The 23,805-nt window shown below is 45.2% G+C and overlaps 1 protein-coding gene across 2 annotated transcripts in view; it reads left to right on the top strand.

Annotated features, from left to right (window-relative positions):
* The first annotated feature begins 10,081 nt into the window (after nucleotides 1-10,081).
* NUCKS1 (nuclear casein kinase and cyclin dependent kinase substrate 1) overlaps nucleotides 10,082-23,805 on the top strand; it is a 28,901-nt gene continuing 15,177 nt past the window's right edge. For both annotated transcript variants that reach the window (XM_084853289.1, XM_084853288.1), the window contains exons 1-2: nucleotides 10,082-10,316; nucleotides 22,520-22,569. In XM_084853289.1, the coding sequence (XP_084709415.1) occupies nucleotides 10,300-10,316; nucleotides 22,520-22,569 (67 nt within the window). In that variant the 5' untranslated portion in view covers nucleotides 10,082-10,299. The remainder of the gene's footprint in view (nucleotides 10,317-22,519; nucleotides 22,570-23,805) is intronic.

Genomic DNA, 23,805 nt, shown 5'->3' with positions numbered 1-23,805 from the left:
ATAATTTTAGATGGTGTACCAGGTTAAAAAGAGGCAGTTGGGTAGCTTTATGAACTGTACTTCCAATACCACAGAAGAAAGCAATCAGTGACATCCATTCTGCTGTCTTTACACTGGTTTAGTAGTGATAAGCTCCTCCAGTATGAGTACAAGTTATGTGTAGACACAGAAATGGTGGAGGCTAGTTATCAATCATGCCATTCTGTCTTGAATGTGGGTGGTGTGCATTTTGATGACTGTTCAACCTGCATTTTGATGTAAGAAAAAATAAGAACTGCATCGATCTATGAGGTGGACAGCAGTTTGGGTCTTTTGGTCATGAGCAATCACGTACGGCATATGCAATATGCACATTTTTATCAATGGCCTAAGACAGTTTGCATGCAAGAAGGGGAAAACCTTCAGTGTAGTCTCTTGTGTTCCCACAGGAATTGCTTTACTGTGGGTTAAGAATGTACAACATTGGCTTCATTGCCTAGATCAGGACTGGGCAATCCTTTTGGTCCCCAGGGTCGCATGCAGTGCTGGGTGGTGGATTGGGGGCGGGAGGCACATACACACACACACACACACACACACACACACACACACACACAATTTCTCTCTCCCCCCCCCCCCCCACACACACACCCCAGTCCCCATTTCAGTGTGTAAGGATGGGTAGGTTTAAATCTTTCCTCCCTGCTCTCTAAGATCTAGGCCCTAGATCGGGGTAGGTAACTTCTGCCCCTCCAGATCTTTTATACTACAACTCTCATCAGCCCTAGCCAACATAAATGATGAGGCATGCTGGGAGTTTTAGGCCCAAACATCTGCAGGGTCATAAGTTGCCCGCCCCTGCCCTAGATGAACCAAGTGTTGCTTCTTGTCCTAGGATGGTAACCATGAATCTGCAGTTAAGCAGATGATTGAAATCCTCTTTAAGGGTCTTTATAAACAATTCCATGTTTCCAGTAGTATCAATTTCTTTCTTGAAGGTCATGTAAACCAGCCTTCCCCAGCCTGGTGCCCCCCAGACTTTGGGACTTCCATTCCCATAAGCCCTAGCCAGCATGGCCAATAGTCAGGAATTTTGGGAGTTGTTGTCCAAAACATCCAGATGGCATCAGCTTTGGAAAGGCTGATGTAAACATGCTTGGATAATTGTTGTCTTAACAGATGGTAATAGGTATTCTGAAGTTATAGGAATTGATATTTCTGGCAGAATATTAGTGATGCTGAATGAGCTGGTAGGGGATGAAGTGAGAAGCTGCAAAGTTTTGCAGCTGATATAGAATATTTATGGTCAGTCCAAAGCAGATGAACATTGGGAAGGGAGATAACAAAATAGCAGATGAAAATCAGCACTTATGTATGGGTATGTGATGAACATTGGCTCCATACTTTCAAATTTCTCCAATGTGGAAGCACCCAGTTAAATGAACATATAAAATTTAATTTATTTTTTTGCTTTGTTTACAGAATAAATCTAGGTCTTACTCAGAAGAACCTCTGAATTCAATGGGACTCATACTTTAAGTGGGCTTAGGCTTGCAGTTTTAGGATGCAATCCTATACCCTCTTACCTGGGAGTAAGCCCCATTTAGCTCAGGGCTTACTTCTGAGTAGACATGCTTAGGATTGCAATGTGAGTTACCTTTTCGTAGTCTAGAAAACTAGAGTTATTTTTAGTAATACACAGTTCTGTAATGCTCTCTGCTTTCAAATACAGTAATCATCAATAATACAGTTGGATTCACTAAAAGATTAGACAAATTAATGGAAGGTAGGAATAATAGCAGCTATTAAGTTCTCATTGCATTCATCCCGACATTAAATGACCATAATTGCTCAAAAACAGGACTAGAAAAATAGTGAGTAAAGGGGAACATGATAGAAGTGTATAAAATTATGCATGGTGTGGAGGAAGTGGCTAGATAAGTTTCTGTTATAGTACTAGAACCCAGGGTCATCCCATGAAGCTGATTGGTGGGAGATTCAGGACAGACAAAAGGAAGAACTACTTCACACAGCACCTAGTCAAACTATGGTGTTTGCTACCACAAGATGGATACTAGCCATGATAGCTGTATATTACATCCAGTATTGGAGGCAGTATGCCTCTGTATGCCAGTTGCTGAAGAACACAAGCAGGAGAGTGCAATCGTGTTCATTTCCTGTTGTGAACTTCCCCTAGGCATCTTGTTGGCTACTGTGCAAACAGAATGCTGGACTAGATAGGCCTTTGGCCTGATCCAGCAAGGCTCTTCTTATCGGTATCTCATTTACCCATTTCCTTACTGAGCACCTTCTAATTATAGGAGAACTTCTCTGTGTCCCACAGCTTATTACATCCCTAAACATCTGCTGTCCTGCTTCAGTCAATGGCCATGTAAATATTCCTTTTGGAGAGCAGTAAGCAGCATAGATGTTCAAATGCAATTGGAATGTAGTCATCCTTGGCTCCTCATGTTATGCTGAGAGCATTTGCTATCCAGAGGTAATGATGCAGGAAGGACAGCTACAGTGCTACAACAGGACAAGAACTTGGCCAATATGTGTAACTAAATCATGATTAATCTCTCCAAAGATTTGGGTGAGCTACCAAGATTGCTTCCCTGCTGGTAGCTTTTGGCCTGTGGCAAATTCAGCAATCCAGTAATAAAGAATGCATCTGACAGTAGTTTCCATCCCATGCTTTAAGTTTGGCACTTGTGATAAATTGCAGTGTCCCTGCGCTTTCTGAAGTGAGGCAGGGATGATACAGGAAAGAGCCTTTTCTGTTGGGGCACACACACCCTTTTCCAACTCACTGCCCAGGGAAGCTTGCCTGGTGCTATCTTGTCATTTTTTCAGTGCCAGGTGGAGACTTTATTTGCCCAGGCTTCTTGGAATGTTTGGTTTGGCTGATTGCTTCATCTGGCTTTTTCATGCTGTTCTGTTGTACTGTATTAACCTTGTATTGAGACAGTTTTATTTCCATATTTTGTAAACTACTTTTGGAAGGTTGTATACTGAAAAGTGGTATGTTCATTCTTTAAGGAAATAAATAACCCTGAAGTTTGGAAAGTGAGCTAAATAGGCATCCCATTTTGTGGGTTTATAGCAGCTGCCGTCCCTGTTACCTACCTCCTAGACAAAGCTAGGACAGCTGCAGAAGAGAAGTTGCCAGCAAATATTGGTCCAGCTTGCATGATCGTGGCTTGAGAAATAAGTTGGAGTGGCTTATTTCCCTCACTGCGCATGTGTGTGGGGTAGCATAAGCCACCCCAGAATCCAAGGGCTGTTGTAGGGTCCTAGGGTGGCTTGTTAACCATGGCAACAAGCCACCCTGGCTGGATTCACATGATATGACAAGCCATGCTGTTGAGGGTAATTATGCTAATCCCCCTGGCACGTGACCAGCACGCCAAGGTGATTAACAAGCCACTGTGGCTTATTCACCACCCTGTGATTGTGCGAACCAGGTCATATATTCAAAGGGCTGGGTGCACACACAGGCTGGGTTCACACAACATGCTATCCCACACTCAGAGGTTGAGAGTGGGTTGTTGTTGAACCGTGGGTTATTGTGTTGTCTGATTGCAGCACATTTTCAGCAGGGTGGCTTGTTACCCATGACGTGTGGCTTATTTTTCTTGAACAAGCCACCTTGAGAACCCATGGTTTGTTGTTGGGTTGTTCAGGGTGGTTAACAAGCCCCACTGCATGGTTAACAAGACACCCTGTGGAAAATGTCCTGGGTTCAGACAACATGCTAACCCATGGTTCAACAAACAACCCACGGTTCAACAACAACACACACTCAACCACTGAGTGTGGGTTAGTGTGTTGTATGAATAGCTCCACTGTCTCTATTAAAAACAGTCATGTGAATGTACCCCAAAGAGAATGAACAGAAATTACTCAAAACCTCCTAATGGCGTAATTCACAATACATTTTACTGGGGAGCAGTCCCATATTTTGTAACTTTATGGAGAGGGGGCATAACAGGGAGGGGGGAGCATAAGTTAGTCATCATAAGTCAGCAAAACACAAACAAACCTCAATATGACTGTGTTTAAAGTTTTTTTGAAATAGATTAAGTTAAAATATGAATTTAAGTGCCCAAGTGCTCATCTAGACATTCTAGGCTGGCTGATTCCATTCAAAATAGAGAGATGTCTGTGCAATGTAGCGTTATATGATTAAACCATTTTGAACAGCCTAATTCATGACAGAATTATTTATGTAGACTTTCATCTACATAATAAGTAACTGAGAGGCCTTCTAAGCAGCTGGAAGAAGTACTGTGTGGAAGTGAAGTGTCATTCTAAATGCCTTCTCAAAAGTGGCATCTGACTTACACTGGGACATTTTAATAATGGGGAGAAACTGGAAGGGTGGCAGAGCCTGAGATTAAAATACTAGGGTAGCCTTCCCCAATCTGGTGCCTTCCAGATGTTTTGGATCAGCCCCAGCCAGTATGGCCAATGGTCAGGAATTCTGGGAGTCGTTGTCCAAAACGTCTGGACAGCACCAGCTTGGGGAAGGCTGTACTAGAGGATATATCATCCAACTATATATTATTAAGGCTGCAGTCCTATGGATATTATTTAATTAATTTATATCCTGTCTTTCTGCCGAAGAATGACACTCAAGGCGTCTCAGAAAAAAAACGGAATTAAAACAAAATCTTAATTGAAACAAAATCTTAATTAAAACATAGCATTAAAACAAATAAAACACAACAATCAAAGAAATAAGCAACACCAACTAATAAAAAAAAAACACCTTTCAGCAGGAGATCAGCTTTTATGCCAAAGTTCTGACTGAAGAAAAATGTCTTTGCCCGCTGCTGGAAGGACAATAGAGAAGGAGTCAACCTAGCCTCCCTCAGCAGAGAGTTCTGGAGCTTGGAAGCAGACACCATAGGAACACAGGAAGCTGCCTTATACGGAGTCAGAGCATTGGTCCATACAGCCCTGTATTGTCGACACTGACTGGCAGCGGCTCTCCAGGGTTTCAGGCAGGAGTTTTCCAGCCCTACCTGGAGACTCTGGGGATTGACCCTGGGACCTTCTGCATACAAAGCACGTGCTTTACTGCTCATGTCCTCACGAAATGCACCTCCAGTGGCAGCAGTACTGAGAGAAGGGTCTCCCCCTGAAGATCTTAATTGGCATGGGCCAGTTAGTATGGGAGAAGGCAGTCTTTCAGGTAGCCTGATCCCAAGCCATATAGAGCTTTATAGGTCATAACAAGCACTTTCACTTGTGCCTCCAAATAGACAGGTAGCCAGTAAAGCTGTTTTAACAAGGGATACATGTGCTCCCTGTAACCAGCCCTGGTCAATGGTCTGGCCTCAGCATTCTGGACCAGCTGAAGTTTCCAAACAGTTTTCAAAGGCAACCTCATATGGAGCGTATTACAGTAGTCCAAATAGGATATAACTAAGGTATGTGTGACTGTGGCCAGATCAGACATTTCTAGGAACAGGTGAAGTTGGTGTAGTAGCCTCAGCTACGCAAATGCACTCCTGGCCACCACCAAAACCTGGACATCCAGGTTCAGGGCCGAGTCCAGGAATACACCCAAACTGCGAGCCTGAGTCTTCAGGGGGAGTGTTACCCCATCCAGGACAAGTTGATTCCCTATTCGCTGATCTACCTTTCAACTAACCAGAAATACCAGTCTTGTCTGCTTCAATCCTCTGAGTAGACATGCATAGGAGTGCCCTATCAGTAAATCTTGTAAGCTGTCCTTGGTACTTGATCTCAGTGTTTTGCTGATGCTTTCTTAACTGTTAGTCTTTAAGTTAGTATTTCTATAAGTGTGCATTGCTATAACATCCCAAAGAGTACACATTTAAGACACCTAAAATGTGCAAACATTCTTTGGGGTTTTGTGAACCTAATATGTATTTATTTCAAATAATTTATATCCCACTTTTCATTTACATATATAAAATATCCATCCCAAATATAAAATCATAATAAAATTTAATAAAAACAATCATTAAAACAATAAAATGACAATTAAAATAACTAAGGGTAGCTGAAAATACTAGCAGTAAGGGAAATGCCTGGGCAAACAAGTGTGTGTTCAGTTATCAGCAGAAACACTCTATGCTAGGATCCCTGCCTGATCTCAATGGGGAGATCATTCGACATGGTGGGTGCCACAACTGAAAAGGCCCTCCTCCACAACATGGCCAAATGAGCTTCACAGTATGGTCAGTAAGCCTTTCCCCTCAGAAATTAAAGACCTTGGGGCGCAATCCTATGGCCACTAGACAGTGGCTGGACAGCCGTAGGATAGGTTGGTTTCCAGGAACGGACCTCGGAGCCTGGAGAACCGCCTCCCCGCCTCTTGGCAGCATGGATTGTCCCTGGGCTCATAAGAGCAGTGCGGAGTGGGGCAAAAGGGGCATTTCCAGGGGTGGGGCAGGCGGAAATGCTGGTACGATGCTTCCTATGTGTCTGGCCTCCCCACCCCATGCTTAGACAGCCAAAATCAGCTGTCTAGCCGTGAATGTAGGGTGGCTGGAACGTGAAGGAGAAGATCCCCTCCACACTCTTCCTGCCCTGCTTGGAAGCTTTGTGATTAGGAAGTTGTATTTCATATTTTCAGGTGCTTGAAAGTGACTGGTGGTTATTCAGGGGTGAGGAGAAAACACTCTACATGTGTTCTAGGGCTGAGACATGATTGTACCTTGTGTATGATTATTACTTAGGCACACCTTAACAGAGATAATCAGCCAGGAGGAGAAGGGAGAGACGGGTACAATGCAGAGAGACCATGATAGGGAGAAAGAGGATTAACAACGTATATTCCTTTCCCCTGACCTGCAGCAGACTCTGGAAAAAAGCAGGAGGCATCAGGAAGCCACCTGGAACCTCTCCTCCTGTGAGTTTTGCCACTTGTGGTGGGCAGGGGGTGGGGAAAGCAGAGAAGTGTGCAAATAAGAGAAGGCAGCAGCAGCTTCTGTCTCCTTTCTTGCTTATCCTCTCTGGGCACCATGACAAGAAGATTTGGCCCACAATGCTGCCTAGAGACAGAGTGTGAGCAGACATCTCTGCCTGCTTGCCCTCACCCCACCCTTCTCTGGGTGGTACAGCATAGACGGTTGGTCACTAAAGGAGCAGCCATCTCATCCTCTAACTCACTCACTTGTGCTCTCTTTTCTGAGTTGCAAGTCCAGCCTTACCATTCGGCAGAGTGAGGCAGCTGCCTCAGGCAGCTGATTTTAGATGTCATGAAAAGGCAGCAAATTGTTAGTTATGTAGGGAGCAATCCTATGGCCAGTAGACAGTGGCTAGACACAGCCATAGGATATCTGGGAAACGACCTTAGAGCCTGCACTCTGAGGTCGGTTCCCGGAGAACCGACCTCCCTCCACTTCTGAGGCAGCGTGGAACAGCCCTGTGCTCCATGCTTGCAAGAGGAGTGCGGAGCAGCCAGAAAGGGGTGTTCCGGGGTGGGGAAGGTGGAAATGCCTGTACAACACATTCAATGTGTCATACAGCAGCCTCCTCCCCAACTCTGCCCTCCCACGGCTACAGAACCGCAATTGGCTGTCTAGCCGAAAATGCAGGGCAGGAGAAGCACGGAGGGAATGATCCCCTCCGCGCTTCTCCTGCCCTGCATTGGATAGGTGGTCACTTAGGAGCTCAGAGGCAACTGCCTATCTGAATAGGATTGCACCCTTAATATATTATTGTATTTTTACTAACTAGGAATGTTTCCAGATAAGGCTTTTATCCTGCAATTGTCCTGCCTCAAACATGGAATTGTACAGGGAGGGGATGTTCAGAGAGTCTTCCAGTTTTAATCCTTCCATGTTTTTCCATCACTGTTTCCGTCTTTTTTCTTACCAGAAAAATACCATTAAGAAGGAAAAGACAAAATAAGTGCACAGTGCCTTTTGATTTTGGTAAGAGCCCTCGGTTGGGAAGTACCCTGGGAGGGGAAGAGGTGCTTGTAGGATTTTTTGCCTCTTGTGCCAAAAATAACATGGCTGGCCTTAGGAATTATTCGCCTCAACTTTGGAGAAGGGGTGGGGCGGGGCTCCATTTACCGCTCCACTTTGGGCAGCAAAACATCTTGGGCTGGCCCTGCTGAATGGCATGGTGATGGGGACTGGACCCAACTAACCCATACTATCCAGTCAGTCACCTTTGCTTGCTCACTTGTTCCTGCTGGATTGCCAAGTCTAATTCTTCCTGCAGTTCCTACCTCCTTACTCTTTTGCCAAAGTCATAGGACACACCAGCAGGTACAGCAGTCTCCCCCAACCTGGTGCCCTACAGATGTTGTGGACTTCCTCACATTAGCCCCAGTTCGCATGACCAATGGCCAGGAATGCTGGGAGTTGTAGTCCATGGAGGGCACTAAATTGGGGAAGGCTGAGCTTGAGTGTAAGTGAACAATCAGAAGGAGCAGTAACCATTACTTGCCCAATCCTTCCTGCTGAGAAAAAGCTGAGTGATTGTGTGAGGTAAGCAGCTGCTCCTGCAAGGAGTAACTGCTGCTGTCTCTTGTTCACCTTCTCTCTCTCTCTCTCTTTCTCTCTGGGTAGTTTGCTTCTGGAGGTGGGTGGGAAAGCAAGCAAGAGAAGGCTGTGGAATTTCCTACCTCTTCTCTTCTGCTTAAGCTCTTGGGGCAGTGCAGCAGGGTGGATTAGGCCTATGTTGCTACAAAGAGAGAATATGAGGTGCTGACTACCCACTACCTTTTGGGCAGTGCAGCATCTAGGGTTAGTCATGGAAGCAGCAACCATTTCATCCTTTTACTTGCTCACCTGAATCCTCTCTCTGGACTGCACAATGGTGGAGATTCTGCTCAGCAAACCAAACCGACCCTGCTGTGCCATCCAGAAAAAGAGAAGGGTGAGCAAGAGAAGGCAGGAGCAGCTGCTGGCTCCTCATGACCAGCAAGGATTGGACAAATGATGACCATTGTTGTTGTCTTTAATTGCCCACCATCTCCCCCTGCAATGCTCTACCTGCTTGTGCATTCAGTCTCTGGGTGATACAATAGCAAAGACTGGGCTTTGCCTAGGGGAGGGTGTGCACAAAAGGAGGCAGTGGCTACCCACTCCCCCTCTCTCAGTGCAGAGGAGAGGAAGTGACTTAGCAAAAGGTGGATGCTGTTTGGAAGGGCAGTGGCCCCCGCTGCTTCCTCACTCATCTTCTCTCATAGGTGGTGTGGAGAGCACAGGTGCATGACCAACCTTCTATGCTGCATTGCCTAGCGAGAGGGTGAGAAAGGCATCTATTTGCACTCTTCCTAAGTTGTATTGTGAGGCCAATCCTCCCTCCTGTGGTGCTCAGAGAGGGTGCGCAGCCAGAAGAGTCAGGAGCAACTGCTGCCTTCTCTTGCCTTAGTCATCCTCAGAAGTGGCAAAACTCGGAGGAGGTGTCACCGCATGGAGGGGGTCTTCTGAAGTCCCCCTCCCTTCCAGCCACTGCTGAAGGGGCAGGGCAAGGGAGGAGAGGGTTCTATCTGCTGTTTGTCACGTGTAGTTATGTCCTGAACGGGGGTGGAAAGAGATTGAGGAAAGGAAGGGGGTACTTTTAGACAGCCCCCTGTGAAAAGGGAGAATTCTCCCAGCGGTCCTCCGACAAGTCTAGGGCAGAGCAAGATTCGAGACGCATAAGCATTAAGTATCGCGATAGGTGCCACAGATACGTGGGACGGGACTGAATCCACTTCTCCTTTCCCTCCAAAACCCCCCTAGCTTATCGTTATCGAATCTGCCGTTTGGTTTGGAGCCTTCCGTTTCGTCTAAGGCCAATAAATACACATCAAGGCTAATTCTCTCGTGTACGAAAGAGGATTTGACTTATGAATTGGACGGGAATCCGGGCAGGCTCCTAGCGAATCTGCCATCGTCAAATCCCGCCAGTTTTTTTTGTTGTTGGCTTCAGCTCTCATATTAGCTTTAACGAGAAGGGGCTCTCCTCCCGCTCTTAGGAGAGGAGGCGGGCCGTCGCGTCCGTGATGGTTCGAACGCGCCAATGGGACGCAGCCATGTCGCGAAACGCCCAATGAGAAAAATAGGGAGGAGATGCCAGCCGAGTAGGTTGCGCCGCCCTCTCAGCTCGGCGCATCTCCTCTGCTGGACGAAGTGCGACCATTTTGCAGGGGGGAGCGGCGAGTGGTGGCGACTGGCGGCGTAAGAGCCAAGTCTGGGGCGCGGGGCGGCGGCCTGAGTCGCTGGACCCGGGGACCGACTCCCCCCGGGAGGGCGAGCAAGAACGGCGCCGACCCTGCTCGGTTATTTTGCCTCCTGAGTCGCTAGCGCCCGCCTCAGGGCCTCGCTTGAACCAGCCAAGATGTCTAGGCCCGTCAGGTGAGTCTTTGCAAATGGAGAAAGGCCTGGGGCTGGTTGCCTCCCGTCTCGTGGGCCACCCAGCGCCCTTTGCCGAGGAAGCGAGCGGACCTGGCCTCGTCCCACGCGAGGGAGGGAAGACGGGCTGGATTGGGGTATGGCGGGAGAGGGGAGGGGCGTGTGCAGGCATGCAGCGTGCTGCTACTGCTGCTCGGCAGTAGGCTGCACGCTGCTGCCGCCGCCCTGCAGGTCCCTTCTTAGAGGATGCAATGCTGCCCCTTAAGGTTAGCGCAAGCAAAGTCCGTGCCTCTGCGGGGGAGGAAGCGCTTGTCTCCGAAGCTCTTTATCTGTCTACATCGCCGGTGCAGAGTGAGCGAAGGCAGGCCCCGCGCCGCTGGCTAAGAGAGTCGTGTGTGTCTTTGCTCTGGAGAAGGGGGAGGGGGTGGACACGGGTTGTTAGTCTGCGCTTCGTGTTCCGAGCTTGGAGTGACGATGTGTATTTACTGTGTCATTTCGTACACTGTTGCTGGTCCATCAGCTTGCTCGCCCGAGGGAAGAGTTCATTGGCAAAGGTACTCCCTTTTGAGGAAGCGTGCATATGAGGACGCTGTGCATGTTTTTTTTTGGGGGGGGGGGTTGTTTCTTCTTGCAGCAGTGGACTGATTAAAAGTAAGCATGGACATGCTTGCTCCCACGCATGAAAGGGTGTCTCATCTCAGTCTCATTCTTCTCAAAGGACCTGTGGGTGATGGGCATGGTTGTGCCCCTAATTATACATACATAATTATATGTTCTCACAACAGTACTGTGAGGTGGGTAAGGCTGAGAGAAAGTGATTGGCTCAAGACTCCTCAGTGAGCATCATGACTGACTAGGGATTTGAACTTGCATCTTCTCAGAGGACACGAAGGTGTAGGAGTCCATGATTTTTTGCTGGTCTTGGTAGGTAAGCCAAAAGTTATGGTTGTTGTGTCTGTGCCTGTATTCCTCCTTTGCCAGTGCAGCTGCTACCCCCCCCCCCCCCCGCAGGAAATGGAAGTGAGGAGTGTGCTGGCTCAGCTGAGGCACTCCAGGCCCAAAGTTCCTCAACTGAACTGGAATGCTTCCTGCCTCCATTCTTGCAGGAAAGCGGGACAAGGGGCTTCTTTGTGGACTGTTCTTCTGCCAAAACACACTGGCCAAGCCAGCATGTTCCCCACCCACAAGGGGCTTCTATGACTGCTTATCAGCAGAGGCACAGCAGCCAGGCCACTTCCTGCCACTCTGGGTCTCTCAGGTGTTAATGAAACCAGCAGAATTGCTGCTGACCACAATTTTTGGTTTCACTACTAAGGCCAGTCAAAAATTATGAACCCATTTGCTGCATTTTAACCCTCCCAGGAGTTTAAGGTCCCATTTCTTGCAACTATCACCTATTGTAGGTTCAACTGAGATAATGACTTGGCCTAGCCTCTCTGGTCAATGGCTAAACGGGCTACTCTAATCAAAGTCCACTCCAACACCAGTGCATCAAACTGGTCTTTATGTGGGCTTTAAAGCAATGTTTTGCCACGGTTCTTCTAGTTTCTGTTATATTTCTGAACTGCAACAGAATAAGCATTCTACTTTGCTTTCTTGTGTCACTTACACCTGCAAATGTTAAAGCAGGACTGTTACGCTTGATTAACTGTGCAATTACAGTAGGATTCCTGCCAAAACTTGTACCCCAGTGCCTTAACTGCGTAGTTCTGCAAGGGACTTTTATTTAAGGCACAATAAGTTGCTGAAGTATATTAACACATTTGTTGGGAACTGTAAGTTTATATTAATAGCTTCTTTGGGAGGGGGGACACTGAGATACTGAAGAAGAGAAAATGGTATTCTGCTCTCGGTACCTGTTAAAATTATGAATAATTATACAAACTAGTCTTACTATCTAGATTTTGGTTTAAGGGAAAGTAGTTTGGTATGGAGTAGGTCTAAAGATGTTTTGGTCTTTTACTCAGCATTCATAAATATGAACTGAGATACACAGGAAGGGTTCTAAAGTGGAGCTGGCAGTCCTTGGAGCTACCCAAACCTGCACAAAAGTAAACTGTTAAATTTGCAGATACATCCTAAATTGTAGCTCATGCCACTTAGTATCTTGTAGACAATTAAGTTTCCATTGACCTGGAAAGTTTATCCTTTTAAAAAAATTTTCAATATCCCATCTAAAATGAATTTCTAGTACCAATCTGTTCTTAGTTAATATGTACATCAGAATTAGCATCCTAACTGGAAGGTAAGTGTGCACACTCACACCTCACTAGAATAATCAGAAATAGATTTTGATAATATGCAATGCTAGTTTAATTTATAGTTGAATACAATGACTTGAATGATTAATTTCTTGTGACATGGGAAGCTGCAGTTACCTGTCTCTGGGGGTTCATCATCTCTGATCACTGAAGTCTTCAAACTTGGAGGTTTTATAGGTAGTGAAATTGTTGGTTGCTTTTTTACTGTCTGCATTAGGTGTCTTTGGGGCCCAAGTCAGGATACTGTCACGGCTTTAAAAACCCTTAGGAAATCATGTACCCATTTTCCTGAGACGAAGTCCCATTGAACTCAGTGGGACTTCTGTCCGAGCAGGCGTGTATAAGCCTGTACAGTACATTGTTTTGACCCTACATTTCTTAGAGATTGTCTCCTTCCCTGTGCTTCAGAGTGATCCCATAGATCAAGAAAATCTAGAGGTACTTTTTTGATTGCTGCATCATATCCCTGAAAGTTCCTGAAAGTGCAGACCCTCATCTCCTTATCCCTAGAGATTGCTCGAGGCTTCACACTCGCAGAGTTTTGATTTTCTGATTATATAACTTCTTAAAGCAATATTGGGATTCTTTTAATTTATTAGGGCTGCATGATAAAAGGATATCATGTCTTATGAGCCTATGTGTTCCCTATCTTTTTTTGATTCCAAGAGAGGATGTCAATACCAGCAACTACTGACAAGATCCATTCAAAGGAAATCTGAAGGCAGTTTCTTGTATCTGTTGAAATTATCAGCACCTGAAAAAGTTTATTATTTGTTGAGGATTCACCACTGCTTTTATCTCATGTGACCCAAGTTGATGTCCAGTGAGAGGGATTCTCGCTAGGTAGAGGTGAAGCTTATATCCCAGGCAATATTCTGCTTAAATAAAAACAAAATTCTGTGTCCAGGCAATTCATTTTGTAAAAAAAGAAGAAGCAGCATGTATACATTGTAAATTGAGCAGATCTGCATAATATCACTTATTTTGCATATATATAGTCTAACTTGCATGATTTATTTATTTAAATATTTATAAACCCCCTTTCTGGACCAAGGGCAGTATCCAATGGGGCTGTTGAGCAAGTGGCTCTTCCTGCTGATTCCATTGCACAAGTTTGCACAATGGAGATTTTAACGCTTCCTATAGGAAGCCCCAATACGAGCAGAAATACTCATTTCTGGATCAGGACAGGTCGGTGGAGCCCCCTTATATGAGCTCAGCTGACCTTCCCCATTCTAGAAAGAAGCTTTTCTGCTTGTTTCTGGTTGCTCCCAGAAGTGCTAAATCTTTGTTATGCAAGCAAAGGTCTTGGGGTCTTGGGTCTTGTGGAACAGAATTGGCAGGGGTGTAACACCCCATTGGATACTACCCCAAGTACACCGAAACGCCACCTCCGAATCACTCAAGATCCTTTTAAGCCAGCTCTCTGGCTTCTGCTTTCGCAAACATGTTCTAGATACTTTCAAGAACATTTTGGAAGATGCAAAATTTAGAAGCCTCCTTAAGCCCCCCCACAACTCCCCCCCCCCAAACCCCATGACAGCTGATACGATCAGGAAGCAGAATTCTGTTACCACTCCCATATTCTCTGCTATTTGTGTGCTCCCATGGAATTGCAGTGTACATGTAGTTGTGCTCTCTCTGCTTTTCTTAGTGGTTTACTTGAAGAGGGGGGCAATGCAAATTGTTAGGTCTCCTGAATAAATTTATTCAAGACAGGGTGCAATATTAATCTTTAAAGTAAAGAGTTGAGATTTGAAGGAGGGAAGGACTTCTCCATCTTTCCAATGGGACAATTTGAAATTGGGGTAAGGGGATTAAAAGAGTATATGAACTATTTCTCACTGTCTTAGAATTATGTGAAATATTTTAAGGGAAAGTTTTAAAATCAGCTTTGTAAATAAGTCCACACAAGTCACTAACCTGCAAAACCTTTTACTAGCCTGCTTGGAGCTGTCAGAGGAGTGACAGAGCTCCTTCCTGTGCTTGGCATGGTGGCGGGAACCTGTCTCCTCTAGCAGCCTGCGTGGTTTCTGTACTGGGTGGAGTGCTCCAACCTTCTACTGCCAGTCCAATCACTCACTGCATGAAATTCCTTGTCTCCTTTGGCTAGACGTATGCTTAACTGCAAGCCTGTGTTAAAATACTATTTTTGCTGCCCGTTATTCCTTCAGACTGCTTTCTAATAACTATGCAATATCGTCTACACCAGGGTGGGCAACTGTGGCCCTTCAGGTATTTTGGCGTACAACTCCCATGATCCCTCATCATTAGCTATGCTGGCTAGAGCTGATGGGAGTTGTAGGCTGATTATGTAGTTATCAGAAAACATTTTGAAGGCATAAAGGCCACAAGTTGCCCACCCCGGTCTACGGTATTAAGTAACGACAACTTTATATTTCAAATTGTCATTTCTCCTCCAGATTCTTTAACCCTCTGGAACATGTGAAAGAAATTAATCTGTTGAAAATATACACATCAAACTAAGATACAAGCTAACATGTAAAAGATTAGAGAAGCTTGTTTCAGTCTGTGCGAATTTTCAGTGCATGTCAGTGACAATGAAAGTTTAGAATTAGAAGCTATTGATCTTTCAGAATTGCGATACTAAGTGCTGCTAGAGGTGTCATGCTACTGAAGAGTACAATGTTTAACTCACTATCCTTAGTACTGTGATCTGTTAGGGTTTTTTTTCAGAGACTTGAAAACAGTTTGAAAAGGATCATTGTTTCTGGTTTGTACACTCATCCCATCGTTACTTCTAGGTGAACAGGTGTTGCAGGTTTTTGTATTGTTGTGTTTATGGCTGATTGTGACTGTATGGAGAGGAGACTATTTCAAGTCCAGTTAATAAAATCTTTCACTCGTTCATTACAGTGTTAATTTCTCTTCGCAACACTTAATTAATATTTTTCCTATTTTCTTACTAGCAGAACTAAAATACGTATGTAGCTTTCAGTGCAGCAGCTTGCTGCTCCATTTTAACAGTTTGTTATATATTTGTAATGGCTATATTTGTAACTCATTGACTAGGGCTCGTACATTTTGAAATTTTATAAATCAAACAAAACAGTACAATTCGTGTGTTTTATGTTCTTAAAGTAGTCAAGAATAGATCTGATTAATTATATGCAATACTTTAAATATTTCCCTAAAGGTCAATTTAAAAAAATAAAATCTGAAATAACACTCTCCGTCTTCCCATGGCTTCAAAACTTCTGGCCATTTACATTTCTACTTTCGAGTTTTTCTACTTTCGAGTGAATTTGAGGGCAGTGTAGTGGTGGCCGTGGTGAATGAGTTATTTTGGGATTAGAATTAATTACAGAAGACCAGTTGGGGAGGAAGGAAGCTCTATGCTATGTCCTCGCCAGCAGAATATTTCCTTTTCTTTTTCTTTCTTTTTTTATATAGAATGAAGAAATAGTTGAACCCTAAATTTGCTGCTTGGATGTTGCCCAATATGAGAGTTAAAGACCGGGGAAATTCAAGTCTTTGATGTTGAGGAAGGTGGTAGTTTATTGAAGTACCTCATAATGATCCGGTTCACACGTCCCAAACAACCTATGGTTTGTTAATGACGAAGTGGGAGCAGGTGAGTGTGCTGGCTCCTGCCTACCTGCTCCAACTGAGTTAAACAACCTAGGGATGCTTCGTCTCTGGGTTGTTTATCATGACGTCGGAACCTGGAATTGGAGGATGCTGGGGGAAGAATAACCCAGACTTGTAGCAGGAGGCCAAGCTAGCAGGGGACTTCAGCAAACACAATTTTTGGCTTTGCTTTAAAGGACAGCCAAAAAATTGGCTCTCTGTTAAACTTGCTAGGTTTTTGTCTCATGAACTGCTTTCAAATACATCAGGTTGTAAGGAAATCATTACTGGCAGATATCCAGATGCAGTAGAAGTTAAGTCATCTTAATAGGAAACTGATGTAATTCCCCTTAAGTCAACACATGATGAGGCAGATACAGCGTTGGTGTTACATGGTATAGAGAGCCAGTAGTTCTGTGTCTGTGACAGGGTTTGCGTGACATGCCAACCAGTGATGGTTTGTTTTCGGGAACAACCAATGACAGGTTAGCATGTCATCCAAACTGGGATGGTTTCCCACAGGATGGGTTGTTTTTCCCAAACAACCCACTCTAATAACCCATGGTCTGCAATAGGGGTTGTTTTTCCAATGATGGGCTGGCGTGTCATCTGACCATGACAGCAATTTCATTGTGGGTTACAACAATCACCTACAGAGCTGCTTGGCAAGAGTGGCCAAAAATGCAGCTGCTCTTGTACTTGCGAGCGATCTGCGTTCCTGAAATCTACGTAGCCACAGATAGTGTCATTGGCACTCTCCCTCCCTCAGTCTTTGCTGATGCACACTGCAAAGTTGTTTTCACACAGAGTGAAATTGTTGGAGTGACCTTGAGCAAGCTTGTTTTCCTGCCACATTCATCTGTGTCTCCAACTCCAGCCCACCTCCCTCCTGCACAGTTCCCCCTCGGCTTCATGTGTAGATAAATCCTCACTTTATAATGCAAAGTCTTGCATCTTTTCAACACTGCAGGTGGTACATCCCCATATGGGGAGCCTGTATATTACATTTTGTCATATTTCTGCAAACTTAGAAGGAATTATGAGTCCGTCCACCCTGCATTGTTGGTGCGGTGTTCCAACCAGACCCTGTCATGCCCTAATCTTTGCTTCCCCGTGGCGGGCTTACCACAGTGCGGGGAAGAGGCAGTTCTGACAGACAGGAGTCGAATATTATATTCAGGGACTTTGGGAGTGTAGGCAGCCCATGGATCCCTAAGCACCAGCAGGAATACTGTGGAGGAGAGGGTCCTAGCATCCAACTATCACAGCAAACGGTTCCTGCTGCTTCCTGGGGTCCTTCCCAGGAGGAGGGGGAGAAGGCATGCATGAGAATTAGGGCTCAGTATTGGAAGGAAAAAGAAGTGGGCACATTCATAGACCTTTGGGCCAGTCCAGAGGCCGTGGAGATCCTGACCATAGTCAGGCACAATAGTCTTTTCCCCTGGTTTTCCAAGCAGATGTTCCTACACAGTTACTCCTGCACCCCCCTGTAACGCAAAGAGAAGCTGCGTGGGTTGAAAAAAAGTTGAGGGAAACTATCATGTACAACAAACGCAGTGGAGCTGAACTGCTTACTATGTATTTCTGTGACAAGCTTGCCTGCCTACTCCTAGACTGTCGCAATGTGATGCCAGGATATACCACAGGAAGTGGCATCCCGCTCGGCCACCCCCTGTGAGTCCGGTACCAGCCCATGAAAAGCTGTAGCTCTCCTACCTGTGACTTGTCTAGCATGCTGAAGCAGTGAAGTTTGCCACCCACAGCTGCGATTCATCCCTCCAGCCAGTCCCTGCTGCCCCAGCACCCAGCCCACATCCCTTCTGGAACACATTTACCAATGACGTACTCGTCCAGCACAAGCAGCCCAACATATTTCACTTCTGTTCTCAGGACAGAGGCACAGGCGAGACCTCCACCACTGCAAAGTACCAGGCTGGGCACAGCCATTTGGGAAGCTGTCTGGAGTTCTTTCCCCAGAGAGATGCAGTCAGAGTTTGAGAAGCCCGGCGCAGGCTTGGAGAAATGCAGCCTCTGCCCCCAGTCGCATGGAGACAGCTGTCTGAGGAAGAGGAGAAGAGCGCTCAGAGCCAGGGGAAGAAACAGCCACAGAAGAGCCACTTCTGACCAGTGCACAGTGCATCTGTGCAGCGAGCACAAAACCAGCAGCTTTCAATTTGTCTGAGATGGCCGAGAAGACGGGCCAGCAAGTGCCTACTATCTGTTTGGTCTACGCATGTGGTGGGCAGTAGCATCTCCACATCTGGGCAGGCATGTACACAGGCGACCCACAAATCTGTGGAGTCTGCGCGGCCAGTCACAAGCTCTCAGCCCAGCCTACCTCACAGGGTTGTTTTGAGGCTAAAATGGAGAGGAGGAGGGTTATGTATGCTGCTTTGGGTTGCTTGGAGGAAAAACGGAGGGATATAAATGCAATAAAATAAATAAGTCTACCGCCTGTGAAATTTTGAGGGAGACTGTGCATGTCTTGAATGAAAGGCTTCCGCGATCTGGGCTTCTCTTGTGCTGTGGGGGCGCTGGACTCTTCCCACGTGTGTGTCCTAGCCCCCCACCCCGGAGGGGAGAGGAATTCTACAAGCAAAAATGCTTTTATAGCATGGTCCTGCAGGTGCTTGTGGATGTCAAAGCGAGATTTATCAACATTTATGCAGGCGTGTTGGGGAAAAGCCATGGTATGGCTATCTTTTGGAATTCATCTTTGGTAGACAAGCTTGCAATGAGGAGATTCTTAAATACACACACATCCGCGATGGTGAGCAGCCTGTCTGTGTGCCCCCTCATTCTTGGCGACCAGGCTTTTGTGCTCCAACCGTGGCTCATGGTGCCGTACCATGCTCCTAGGGCAGGCAAGCAGAAGAACTTCAGGTACTACCATAGTCACGCTTGAATGCCTGTTGGAGCATGTGTTTGGGTGCCTAAAGGTATAGTGGCAATTCCATTATACACTTCTGGAAGTGGAAGAAAGCTTTATGCCAGATGTGCAGAATGCAGCAGGCAACTATTACAACATCTGTGAATCAAAGGGAAACATGTTTCTTTAGGACAATCCCAACCTCCCAGAACCAGGGGCAGAAAATGCCACTGTACTCATCAAGCCCCCACTTATGCCCCTGAATCCAGCATCTGAAGCTACAATTCATCAGGATGTGAGATGGGTATGCTTCGCCGTTGCTAAGTGGGTCTGGAACCATAACCCGTGTGTCTCCTGAGAGTAGAGGAATTTAAAGCCACAGCTCAGTGCCCTTTCTGCCTAGTCAACGGAGAGTAGCTAAGTCACTGGTCCCCACCCCAGTACAATCAACCCTTCTATCCATGATGTAAGCATCCTTCCCTTCCAGCCATGCCACCTCTTCCCACACAGCATATGCATCTTCTCCATGACTCAGGAGACTACCTCTCCCCACACTCTTTTCACCACCACTGGGCCCCTCTCAGCCTAGCCATCCCTGCCCCAACCCCCAGTTGTTGCCAAATAGTGCCTTACTAGATTAAAAACAGTAGTATGCAAGCCAAGTATTAAGCAAGCCAAAGGCAGCCAAAAAGCCACTTTGTGCACCAATAAAATGTTTGTTTTTATTCTGTGTTGCTGGTTTATTGCTGGTGAGGGGGGAGGTTGCAAAGGCCTGGAATTGAGGGTGGGGTGGGATTGTGCAGGGCAGCGAGTAAGGAATCAGCACTGGTGACTGGGGTAGCAGGAAGGGAAGCAAAGCAGACTGACTGAGAATGGAGGGAGCCAGCAAAGGCAGAAGAAGATGCCCCTAGCGCAAAGCAGACCAATTGGCGACAGGCTGCTGTTGTAGTGGGAGTGACGGTGGGATATGGTTTCTGCCACAAAGGCAGCTGGGATACCTGCCTGGCTGGGCAGGAGGACTAGAAGGACGGGGATTGTCTGTCTGATCGTCTAGCAGGAGCACCAACCACATACCGTTGGTTGTTTACAAAACAACCAACAGTGCGTAGCTTGTCACTCATCATGGGTTAGCATGTTGTGTGAACACCCTCTGTGAGAGATAGAGATGGTCGTCTGTTGTTGGCATCTCATTTTCATTGTGCATGGAAAGGAAGCCTCTGGATAATGTCTGGGTTGTCACAGAAAAGGTGTTAGATACCCATCAATGAAGTATTCTACAAGCTATAAAAATATTCAGCAACAGCATTTCTACCGTTTCCACACATTAACTGGTATTCTGTTTGGAAGTTTTTTAAACTGCTTTCTTCAACTGGGGAGTGGGTTGTGCTGTGGAGCCCCCCCCCGCCACATGTCACAGATGTGACATCATCCTCACACATAGGGTGTGAATGTCTGGAGGCGGCTAGCCTATGCACATACAGCTGTAGGCAGAGGATTGAGCAGAGTGAGGCATTCAAAGTCTCCATGCTGGCTGTTCAAACATCTTCCCAGACTTGGGAAAGGGCCATGCTGTGTTCGAACAGGAAGTAGATCACTTCCTGTTTGGAGCATGGCCCCTCCCTTCTCATAGTCTGGGAAGAGGCTTCAGGGACCTTTGAAGACCCCATAGGAGGGTGTTTGGAATGGTAGTTCCTATCTGCCCTGTAAAAAGTCCAACATGACAACTGGGGATGAAAAAACATCTTGCATCAAGATGGAGATAGCAACCTTTGGTATCCTGCTATATTAGTTTGTCTCAAAAATAATTTATTTTACAATTATGTTAAAGTTTGTATGGGTTGTGGGGGGTTTTGCTATGTTTACTGGACTAGTAGAACTACCACAATACAGTGCCATAAACCCAGGCAGTCAATCCAGAAAGTTACAGTTAATTGTATTGCAGGCAGAGATAATTGATTGGCTGCAAGGTCACATGCATTCATAAACTGCGGTGATCAAGGTGCATGCTCTCCCAAAACTGCCTGAAACTAGGCTAGTATTCATTCCATATCTGCTTTTAGTGAGAATGCAGTTTAGGTTAATTGCTAGCATAGCACCCCATAAAAGCTAATTAGGTTGAATTTCAAGGCTGTGACTTGAAACTTGAAGTTTCCCATTTTGCTTGAATACAGTAAACTATGGTTTGTACAAACCATAGTTTGTTAACAAACCTCGTGGTATTTGGACAAAACAGGGAAGTGCAGTTTGTTTCAAACTGCAAAGAGAAGCTTCAAGTTTCCATCCCTTACCTAAGAGGAGAAAGGGGAGTGTGTGAGCCTGAGGCTTGCTACGGCTCATTCTCATCACAACAGACAACTGGTTTGTTGTGATGTCTGAATGTAGCCATTGTGTATGTGCAAAAGACTTTTGGCTTTCTAAATGCATCACTAACTGTAAGATAGCTGCATTCCTGAACTGTGCATATAAAACAGTATATAATAAAATCTGAAGCTGTTTGTTCTATCAGGATTCATGAAACTGTTCTTAATTATTTTCTTCAGCAGCAATGGAAATATTCAAAGACTGCTTCCACAGTTCACTTTAAGAAAAGTTGATTCCTTTTTTATGGAACAGAAACCCAGATTACATGGGGGGCTTTACTGGTAAATCTGAATCAGTAACCAGTTTACAAAAAAAACAAACATTGCTAACTTAGTGGCTTCTTCACCAGCAGGTACTAGAACTGATTTATTCCAAATTATGAATGGAAGCTTCAGTGTGTGCAAAGTATTGCCTCTCCAGATATTGTCAGTTGATTGCCTGTTACTTGCCCATGGACAAATATTTTCAAGTATTCCACAAAGCCAGGAATGCTACTATGCAGAATCTACTTAGTGGCATTCCTGGCTTTGTGCAATACACTGTAGATAGCAGCCTACCTTTTAAACTTTATTACAGTGTCATTAGTTACTGAGGTCAGGAATGAGAGGTAATTGCCCCCTGCAGCATTGTGAAGTTGCTTCTAGTGTCTGCCACCCCTTCTCTGAACAGGAACACAAGCAGCCATCAGTGACAGAGGTCATTGCCCATGATTTCTTGCTTGCTGCAGGAACCCGGGAGCCCTCCACGTAATCTGGGTTTCTGTTCCATTATGCTCTCATGAGCGATTGAATGGGACTAGAATAAACAGCTGTTGAAAGAACTGAACTTGTGTGTTGAGGTAAAGTGTATGAGATAATGTACTGAGAGGCATTAAACTATGGTGGACTGGGGAAAGCCAAAATCTGTTTGTTTGTTATTTGACTAGTCAGTAATTGACCAAATCTTTTTTGACTCGTCAATTTTCAGGAGAATGGAACCACTAGTGTAAGTGTATGTAGTGGAGCTGCTAAATCAGGGCAGTGTTACTTACAATCTATAGGTGAAGAAGTAGTCTGTCTTTGTGTATTAAAACTGATTGTCAGTGTTGAAACTATTCAAACAAATACCTTTTTCTGCCCTTCTAGGAACAGAAAGGTGGTAGACTACTCACAGTTTCAGGAATCCGATGATGCAGGTAACTATCATTCCTAGGCAAAAATGTAAATACGCTCTTCTGTAGCTGCTGAAAGAGAAGGCCAACAGATGATTGAAAGACTCGGGGTGCTTCTAGGTTGTACATATGCTTTCAACCCCATAGTAAAATGAATATTTGAATAAAGGTGTGATATTGAGGTGCTACCTTGAATAGATCCTTTGGAATTGCTAGTTTGTGCACCTAGTTTTAGTATGTGACTGTTTAACTTCCATGCTTCTGAAAAAACTCTTCGTTCTTAGCCTATGCCAAGTGAATTACATTAAAGTTTCTGGAACCTGTACATATTTTTTTTACTTCCTTGGAAAGCAGACATGCTGTTGCTAATGTCTGATAGATGAAGTTGTTATGGTGGTAATTAATAAAAACAAAATATGTTGCATTCCTATGTTATTTCTAATTTTGTTTTGTTGGCTTTTAAATTCAGTTTATAATTTGTGTAAGATTTACATCAGTCTAGAAACAGCAAGACCTTTCCAGGGGTATGAAGACAGTTTGTTGTTTATATATTGTTTGCGCTTAGACTATTGTAGTTTTGGTTTTCTGAACTACCCATTTACCAGCTTTCTATAAAACAAATCAAAATTTAGCAAAATTTTGATTATGACAGAGAGGCTGTGGCAGAGGAGCACTGTGGAGTGCAGCATCAGTGAAAAAGTATGTGTTTGAATTTATGCCCCGTGTTTTAAATTTTATTATCTATAAACCACTCTTCAACAGGTTTCCAGGGTGACTTCTGGTATTGCAACCATGCATTGAGTGCATTGCTTTTCCTCCAGGAAACACTTTGTCTTCCTCCAATCAGAGAGGATGTAAGCTCAGCTCTGTAGTGTGATCTGAGAGGATACCTTTCCTGTGCCAGGCAAGAGATTCAGACGCTCCCATGGGCAATTACCTGCCTTTTTAGAGAACACTTCCTTGTCCGTCATAGCACCCCTGTGCATTGCAATGGATTCTGGGATACTCACTTGATTCACAGGGCACTAGCCAAGCTGGTTGTGCCTCATTATTGCTTTGTGTGAACCAGTTGTGTCCCAGAACATACCCAGCGGTCCACTGTGGCTTCTAGTTGCAGGGGATTGGTTTTTGTGGACAAAATATTGGGGAAGTTTGTCCACAGTTATTGATCTTCACGTTTAGGAAACTATGCTAATCTTCCAAGGAATCTCTTGTAGGATACTACAGTTCACTAATATGGAAAAGCAGTATTTTAAAAAA

The sequence above is a fragment of the Heloderma suspectum genome, chromosome 4 (assembly GCF_057233095.1).
Source record: "Heloderma suspectum isolate Gila_16-S chromosome 4, 16-S_ref, whole genome shotgun sequence".
Lineage (NCBI taxonomy): Eukaryota > Metazoa > Chordata > Lepidosauria > Squamata > Helodermatidae > Heloderma > Heloderma suspectum.
The sequence above is the reverse complement of the archived record's forward strand: the minus strand, read 5'-3'. Positions and strand labels throughout refer to the sequence as shown.